At 42.8% G+C, this 8812-nt stretch overlaps 1 protein-coding gene across 2 annotated transcripts; it reads right to left on the bottom strand.

Annotated features, from left to right (window-relative positions):
* Positions 1-4180: 4180 nt before the first annotated feature.
* Positions 4181-6865, bottom strand: LOC101706525 (beta-defensin 105-like). Of its 2 annotated transcripts, none has more exons than XR_015453330.1 (3): positions 6361-6647; positions 6245-6286; positions 4181-4910 (listed from the first exon to the last, which is right to left on the bottom strand). XR_015453330.1 is itself a non-coding variant. In XM_013069528.3 (3 exons), exons 1-3 carry the CDS (start codon positions 6862-6864, stop codon positions 5051-5053), a joined length of 372 nt encoding a protein of 123 aa, XP_012924982.3. In that variant the 5' UTR covers position 6865; the 3' UTR covers positions 4181-5050. The 2 variants fall into 2 exon arrangements, 1 of the variants encoding a protein (XP_012924982.3); XM_013069528.3 differs by lacking the exon at positions 6361-6647 and adding an exon at positions 6660-6865 and having other exon boundaries at positions 4181-5175.
* Between the last annotated feature and the right edge of the window lie 1947 nt (positions 6866-8812).

The following is an 8812-nucleotide window of genomic DNA, read 5'->3' as shown; positions in this document are numbered from 1 at the left end:
AAATGTAATACACTATATTAACAGAGTCAAGGACAAAAACCATATGATCATCTCAATAGATGCAGAAAAGGCATTTGACAAAATCCAACACCCATTCATGATAAAAACCATACAGAAAATTGGAATAGAAGGTCTTTACCACAAACTGATTCAGGCTATCTATGAAAAACCAACAGCCAACATCATAGTAAATGGTCAAAAACTGAAAACTTTCACAGTAAAATCAGGAACAAGAGAAGAATGCCTACTATCACCACTCCTGTTCGATATAGTTTTGGAAACATTAGCCACAGCAATTAGAAAAGAGAAAGAAATAAAAGGAATAAAGATAGGAAAGGAAGAAGTTAAACTCTCATTATGTGCTGATGATATGAACCTTATATAGAAAACCCAAAAATCTCTATCAAAAGACTTCTAGATGTAATTGACAGATTTAGTAGAGTAGCTGGGTGTAAGGTCAACACTCACAAAACAATAGCCTTCTTAGACAAAAATAGCAGACTCATTGAGAGAGAAATTAGAGAAACAATTCCTTTTGCAATACCATCCAAAAAAATGAAATATCCAGGAATCAATCTTACAAAGGAAGCAAAAGACCTCTACACTGAAAACTACAGCACCCTGAAAAAGGAGATCAAGGAGGATATAAGAAAATGGAAAGACATCCCCTGATCCTGGGTAGGAAGAATCAATATAGTGAAAAGGGCCATACTTCCAAAACTGCTACATAGATATAATGCAATGTCAATTGAAATTCCAACAATATCCTTCACAGAACTAGAGAAAAAAATCCAAAGATTCATTTGGAACCAGAAGAGACCTAGAATAGCTAAAGCAATTCTGGGCAACAGAGACATGGTTGGGGGTATCACAATCCCCAATTTGAAGCTATACTACAAAGCTGCTGTGATTAAAACAGCATGGTACTGGCAAAGAAACAGACCCGAGGATCAGTGGAATAGATTGGAAGATGCAGAAACAACTTCATACATACTCAGCCTTCTCATCTTTGATAAAGGAGCCAACCACCCTCATTGGAGGAATGATAGCCTATTTAATAAATGGTGTTGGAAAAACTGGATTTCAACCTGCCAAAGATTGAAACTAGACCCATATCTATCACCATGCACTAAACTAAGAAATAAGTGGATTAAAGATCTAAATATTAAGACAGAAACACTAAACTTGCTGGAAGATAAGTTAGGTAGAACTCTTGAAGATACTGGCAACAGAAAAGACTTTATGAACAGAACCTCAATAGCATGGGAACTAACAGAAAGAATCAACAACTGGGATTCCACCTTATTAAAAAGCTTCTGCACTGCAAGAGAAATGACCAACAGAGGTAACAGACAACCTACAATGTGGGAAAAAATTTTTAGCAGCTGTATCTCAGACAAAGGGCTACTATCTAGAATATACAAAGAACTGAAAAAAATCAGACCCCCGCAAATTCAAAGACCCAATTCAAAAATGGGCATCTAAAATGAACAGACATTTCTCAGCCAAAGAAATAAAAGCAGCAAATAAACCTATGAAAAAATGTTCAACGTCACCGGTCATTCGAGAGATGCAGATGAAAACAACACTCACATTCCACCTCACCCCAGAAAGAGTGGCTGCTATCAAGAAATCAACCAGTAAATAATGCTGGTGGGGGTGTGGAGAGAAAGGAACCCTTCTCCATTGTTGGTGTGAGTGCAGACTGGTGCAACCACTATAGAAATCAGTGTGGAGATACCTCAAAGAACTAGGGCTGGAGGTCCCATTTGACCCAGCTATTCCCCTGCTGGGTATCTTCCCCAAAGAATTAAAAGAATCATACCACAGAGATATATTGTACCCATGTTTATAGTGGCACAGTTTATAACTAAAACTTGGAAACAGCCCAAGTGCCCATCAACTGGAGACTGGATAAAGAAAATGTGTTTTTTTTTATAAAATGGAGTACTACTCAGCCATAAAGAATGAGAAACTAGAGACATTTATAGCTAAATGGATGCATATTGAGGCCATACTCTTCAGTGAAATAAATAAGACACACATGTGTAAATACCAAATAGTTTCTCTAGTGTGAGAAACTGAAAGTGTAAATAAGGGTACACATGGATGAAATGGCCTAATAACATATTTCTCGGATTGTGTTTCCATTGCATGTCATATGACTGCATCGAAATTTAAATTAGGCAGAAGTTTGGCTTATGTGGAGTCTGCTAGATAACTGGAATTTTTTTCCAGATCATTATTTGTTCAGTGTTGGTTTTGGGGATCTTTCTGAAACAAAGCACATCCTCTAGTGTCTTGTTGGTGCTTGAGATGCTTTTTTTAAGTTATATGGAAAAATGTTTAAGTGCTTTTTAGTTTTGTTTTGGTTGAGTTCTACTGTATTTGAATATTATTGTAGTTTTTTTCCCCTTGCAAAAAAAAAAAAGAGGTATTCCATTCCCCACCCCAGTGCTGCTCAGTTGCTACACCCCAGTTGTTGTCCCAAGCTGCTCAGACAACAGGCACAGCAGCCATGACTCCAGCACCCAAACAACCCTAGAGAAGAGTCACACCCAGGTCATCAGGATGTTTTCTTCCCTAGTACCTGAACTAACCTAGTGCTTAATCCCTGTGCATCAAAACTGGAGTCCAAAGGGGAAGCCATGACTCTGGAACTTGAGCCCATATGCTATCACCCCTGAGAAGAGCTGCAAACCCTCAGTCCCTGGATATTGACCAGTTCTCTGGAGTCTGAACTGCTGAGCTGCCTACCTGTTAAGGAGATAAGACATCATTGCACTGCTCTGTACCCACCTCCAGCCAAACCACAGCTCTGCCCAGCCTTTCTTTTGTGTCTGTGCTGCCTGTGAACTGAGCTTAACAGAGCCTAGACCACTGCTGTATCCTACCACTCCAGGGTCCCGAGTCACCCCACACATTGTGGTTTTTCCTGGTGCCCAATGGCCACTCTGCCCTCATGGCTCTAGGACCCAAACTGTAGCTGTTCTCCACTCCCCAGGGCTTAAACCTGTGGACTGCTGCTTATTTTCTAGAGCCATGTCCTTCCTGTGCCCTGACACCTAGGATCAGACTCACAGATGCATGTTGGCCTCCTAATCCCAAGTTACATATGTGCCCCAGAGTCTCAATCCTCAGCTACCTGGGAGAGCTGCCATGAGAGAGGGAAGCTATGCCTGTTTCTCAGGTGGCACAGTTGCTCAATAAGATATGAAGCCAAGAATCTCAGTTCAACAACCACCCCAAGAACCTGTGTCCTTAAACTTTATGGCAAGAGTGATTCCCTTCAGCTAAATCTGACCATTGTGGGAAAAATAAGAACCCAAGAATTTCTAAAGCCCTTGATGCTGAAAGTCTTAACAAATTACCTCACCACCACCATCATCACAAAGTCTTGCAGCCTAGGCCACTGAGGCCCCTTCAGGCATCACTGAAATCGATTAGAACAGAGGAATCTGTAGAGCCTGAATTACTGTGCCCACTGGAGCCAGAGCCAGAGCAGCTCCCGAACCGGTACCCTAGGAACCACTTCCGAGTGAAAGTCTGGCACTACAAAAGCACACCACATGGTTGGGAAAGGCCGATGATCTACCATCTGTGCAGACATTAATGCTATGACAGAAGAGCATGAAAAGACAAGGAAAAATAACTCCATCAAAGGAACAGCATAACTCTGCATTAGCTCACTCCAACCCAAGAGAAATGGATGGGTTGTCTTTAAAGAAATCCAAAGTCACTAACTTAAGGAAATTCAGCAAGATAACAAGAGAACACAAGCAGTTACATGAAGTTTAACATGGACAGCTGATGCAGCTGGTGGTGAAGTGTTCAAATAGCTATAAATACAAAACTGGAGCAAAGAGGCAGTCCTATTCCCAATCACAGGTACAATTACTTCCTGCCTTATGGAGTGAGCAATCACAGGAGGATTCCTTACAAACCCAAGGAAGGGACTGGCAGGCAGGGGCTGTGCCTGCAGTGGGACTGCCAGGTAGATGTTGGCAAAAAAGAAGGTTTATTGTGAATGACGGAACCATCGATGGAGAGGAGAGAAAGAAACCCTAAGTTCTTGTTTCTTGCATCTACAATTTTCCTACCGGTCACTCATATTGATCAAAACCAGCAGAAGTCAGGAGGCCTGCAGAGCGTGCTTCACACAGAATAGTGCCAGGGTTATAGAGCCAAGCAGGGAGGGACAGGGAATAAATCTGAGCATGAAAGAAGTACCCCAAATTTTATGCAAAATATTGTTCAGACTCACATGTTAATAAGGTACAATCTAGTTCGGGTCCTGTGACTTGTAAGTTTGACACATGTTTTGTAAAGCTACAAACTGTATTTAATGCAGAAAAGTTGTACAATAATTTCTGTGCTGAGCATTTTAATTAACTTCTAACCATTTCTTTCACGGGTAAGAAGACAAATGCAACATTTATTATAGGTGTTAATGAAGTATATGGGAGTTGTTTTAAAATGCATCATAAGTACTAGAATCAATGAATATTAATATATTACCATACAAAAATGAAGAACAAAAATAGTTTATTCTATAGAATTACAACTTATTAACATAGGTGTTTATGCCACTTCCATTTATCAGTTATTCTGCACACAGTACTGCGTACAGGCCAATGCACAGTGCCTGACAGGTGGGTGCCCGCTGGCTCACAGCCACAACTCTGAGGGAAGAGTAACCTGGCTGAGCCTCATTTTTTCAAATACGAGTAACAAGCTGCCTTTCATGAGCATTCATAAATGTACCTTGAGCCATCTAAGAAAGTATGAAAACATAACTCGTAAATTATAATGTCCTCTATGATTAGTAGTTTCTGATTCAGTACTCATTTCCTTTTGCTCACGTGCTGATGATTTTCGAGGACCAGATAAACTAACAGTAATCCAGGAACCTACAAAGGGAGAGAAAGGGCTGAGATGAACCTCACTTCCTGTGTGACGTGTTCAGCCACATAGCTTCTCTTGACCATCCTTGAATATCCATCAGGCCTGCTCCAAAGGCCAAGGAGCAGAACAGCCTGGGCCTGGCATCTCAGATCCTCTCTCGGCAACAGAAAAAGCTCAGCCCGTAGTTGCCTTCAACCTTCTCATTCTCCAGGCACATCCTTCTGCATTTGCCCCGACCGAGCCTGCACGTCTTACAAGCACCCTGCTCACCTGTGGAAAACAACTGCTGAGACAGCATCCCTGGAGCTTAGAGGAAATGGGGAGCAGGTCGAGGGCCCCCAAAAGGGACAATTTGCACCACATGTGATTAGGAAGATTATCTTCAAGACAGTCCCAGGCTTCACAAAGAAATTCTGCTCTTTGCAGTATGGAGTCAGAGAAAGTTATAAGCAAGAAATAACCACAGCTCCTGCTCTCCCACTGTTCAGTCTCACATGGGATAAAAGCAGACAAACTAGTGTATGTGGTGTAGAGGTCCAAAGACACCTGCCTGAAACCCAAGCTTCCTAAAGGTAAATAAGAGGATATTCAGGATGAATAAGAGGATATTTATCTAAAGGTAAAACAGAGGATATTATGGATTGTTTCTTGAAGACAGAGTGAAGAACTTGTGGCTCAGTTCCTGTCTAGGTCTAGTGATGGCCATGTGTCCTCAGTAAATGGCTTATCTCAGCTCACTCGTGTGTCCTCCGGACATTCCAGAAATATCTTCCTACATTTTTCATTGGTATAGCGGTCAAATGAAATAATTCACATGAGAATAGTTGAGTTATAATAGTACCTATCTCACAGGATTGTCCTGAAGATGGAACAGCCCAGTCCAGGTGCAGCAGCTAACCAAGTGCCTGGTAGAGTCAGCAATCTGGAGCAGCCTTCCTATTCCTCACCTTGAAATGCACCTGAACTCATTGCAATTTTGTCTATAATTACCCAAGAATACTCTTTTCAATTCTGTTTACACTGTGCTGAACCCAGATGCTATAAAAAATACTGATCAGTCTCACAGGTTAAAAATGAGTGACCCTGTATAAGATGACCCCACAGAAAAATAACTGTGAGCTGTTCACTGTGAAGAGCTCTTGTGCATGAGTTTTCACACTGCCATCCCTACTACAGTACTTGATCCTCCTTACACCACAAGGTGGAGTTAGCAGGGTGGAATTCAAGCAATTCCTCTTTCAGTGCTGTAACTCCTCCATGGCCCCATAATCAGAGAAAACTAACAGGGCTAGAGTTCTCAAGAGAAAAGAAAAAATGGCATAGAGGCTGTGTAACTTACCTGCTGGAAATGACGGGGCATAATCAAGTCCTGCCTGGCACCCTAAATGTAAAATAAAATAGACTTCAGAAATGAATGTCAATGGAGGAAATAACACTGCTAAAAAGTTTTCTTACATGTGACATGGAACAGGTGACAGAGCTGCGATTTTATTCTGTTTCTTCAGGACAGCACCATAGTAACCAGCACGACCAAGCTATGGGAAGAAAAGAGAATGAGGGGGAGGAGCAGGAGAGAAGGAGAAGGAGAAGCAATGTAGAATTTGACTCTGAAAATGTGTCGCTGTAGATCCAAGAAATTTCTAGGAGAAGCACTCCAAGGATCTGAATTTTACTTTCAATTTGTGGGCGGTACATAGACAAAATCACCAAGCTTTCTGATCTGCCTCATCAAAAGCCTTCCATTTTTCACCTACCTGACTGCAGCTGAGCCACAATGAAGAACAAAATGAAGACAAAGTAAAACATTTTCCTGCTTGGGGCTATCTCTGAGGGTGGCTTTTCAGAACAGGGGTACCAGATCCCTCCCAGGACAGGAATCTTATTTACATTTGAAAGTAGTGGGACATGCTCTTGGTTAGTGAAGTGAATCAATATAGAAGACACAATTATATGCTCCATTTCCCAGGACCAAAGGCTGATATCATTTTAATAACCTTGGCACAAGAAGTCTTATATTCGGGGAGTCTGACTCTCTGCTGACAATGCGATGAACACGCAGCTAGGAGCTGATTGGCCAGGGGTCACTGCTGCAGTGATGCAGGGGTGAAGACCCAGTTTCTGCTCTCATCACTTTGAGATCATTTTTCTTGGGCAAAACAAGAAGCACTGCCTATGTTCTGCCTCTTCTCCAGTGTGTGGTGAGGATCCAGGAAGATACTGACCCCAGGGCTTTGAACATGTGCTGCCCGCAGCCTGACAAAACCCTGCTGGAATTCAGCATCTGTGCATGCTTACTCTCTCTGCTTCAGGTTTATGGTCTGTAACTGTGGCAGGAGAAAGGGAGGCAAGCACTCACTTCCCGGAGTGAACATCACATAGAACATCACATCACACACCCAAGTCGCAAATACACCATTTACTTCATTAAGAACAGGAGTATCAAATGTAATCTTTATATCAATGTCCTCTTTCCAAATAAATCGTGCTTATTGCCACCTTGCTGCCTATATTTATGTGATTGTTTGTTCTTCATTTGGGGTTGCAAAAATAGAAAATTTAGAAAATGTAGACCATGGAGTCAGACAGACTCACCAAGTATATGCCCTAGAACAGAACATGTAACTTTTTTCTCAACCTTAAAGCGAGGACACAATGCTAATACCTATTTCACAAGGTATTGGAGAGCATAGAGTTTATAAGGTACATATATTGCTGAGCAGAGTATCTGGTTATCGTTACTCCTGCTACCACAGTCAGTTTTCTTTCTACACACATTTACAGCAACTTTTCTGTAAATTCTTTTTCAAACCCAGTAATTCATAATTAACCTTTCCTGATGTATAAAAGGCATATGTGTTGCTACTTTTATGGTTGTTTTTGTGATTCGCAAACATTTCAGCTTCAGGAGCCAGGGTAATAAATGTGTACATGGAAGACAGAGCAGAGGGCTGAGCCTGTGCACTTTCAGCCTTTAGACTCTCTCCTCTCTCTCTTCTTCTTCTTCTTCTTCCTCTTCCCTCTCTCTCTCTCTCTCTCTCTCTCTCTCTCTCTCTCTCTCTCTCCAGGGATAGAACCCAAGGCATTTGCACTAAGCTACATTAAGGGATTTTTTTAAATTTCAAATTTTGATCAGTGCCTTGTTGAGTCGCTCAGGCTGGTCTTGAATTTACGATCCCCTTGCCTTGGTCTCCCGGAGCACTGGGACTGCAGGTGTGTGTCACTAGGCCACACACATTTCTAATTAGCTGGCATGGGGATGGCTCTGTGGGCATTTGATGGAAACACAGAGTTCCTGCCCACTCACTGGGCTTCATGTTCTCAAGTTGCTATATTAAAATCCTTAATTCTGCCTTTGAGTTTTAAATTTCTAATGGGACCGTGCAGCATGTGCTGGCAGTTTAGCCTCAGCTCACAAGTATGCCAGCCTTCCTTCCCCTCCTCCCTTCCCAAGGAGACTTGGCCAGCTGTGCTCTGCTGTCAGGACACCCAGCTCTACTTCACTGCCTTCTTTCTATACCTGTCCAGCAACTCCCCACGCTGCAGGGAATCGAGTGGGTGTGCATGAGCTTGGGGTTGAGACCCTGAGCCCTGGGGTTGTGGTCAGTAGTCTCTTCTGGGGCCAACAGTACCATGGAGCAGACAGGTGGCCTGGCAGGAGCATGCTTCTCAGCAACCTCAAAGTCAGCAGCTGCCGCATCCTGGCACAGAGGCTGCAGTGCCCTTGGGGTTTGCCCAGTCGTGGGTGGAGGACACTTGGCTAGCTTCTGCCTAGGGCGAGGCACACAAGCCTGGACAGATGGCTGGAAGAGATACTAGCAGACTGTGGGCCACACACAGGTCCAAGGAAGGGGCAAGATGGGTGTCCCCAAGGGGCATCTGCCTCTTGTGGGCCCCTGTGCCCATGACA

This window comes from Heterocephalus glaber, unplaced genomic scaffold (genome assembly GCF_053883595.1).
Source record: "Heterocephalus glaber isolate CG9 unplaced genomic scaffold, H.glaber_assembly_v1.0 deba00001458, whole genome shotgun sequence".
In the NCBI taxonomy this organism is placed as follows: domain Eukaryota; kingdom Metazoa; phylum Chordata; class Mammalia; order Rodentia; family Bathyergidae; genus Heterocephalus; species Heterocephalus glaber.
Note: the sequence above shows the minus strand (reverse complement) of the source record. Positions and strands in the feature narration are given on the sequence as shown.

Bases quoted from the DNA above. Each gene is read 5' to 3' on its own strand.
- LOC101706525 (XM_013069528.3), bottom strand. From the start codon at position 6,864: ATGGAGCATATAATTGTGTCTTCTATATTGATTCACTTCACTAACCAA. The intron at 6,287-6,659 runs GTAGGTGAAAAA...TTTTACATTTAG, and splicing joins TGTGGCTCAGCTGCAGTCAG to GGTGCCAGGCAGGACTTGAT. The intron at 5,176-6,244 runs GTAAGTTACACA...TGTTTTCCACAG, and splicing joins TGCCCCGTCATTTCCAGCAG to GTGAGCAGGGTGCTTGTAAG.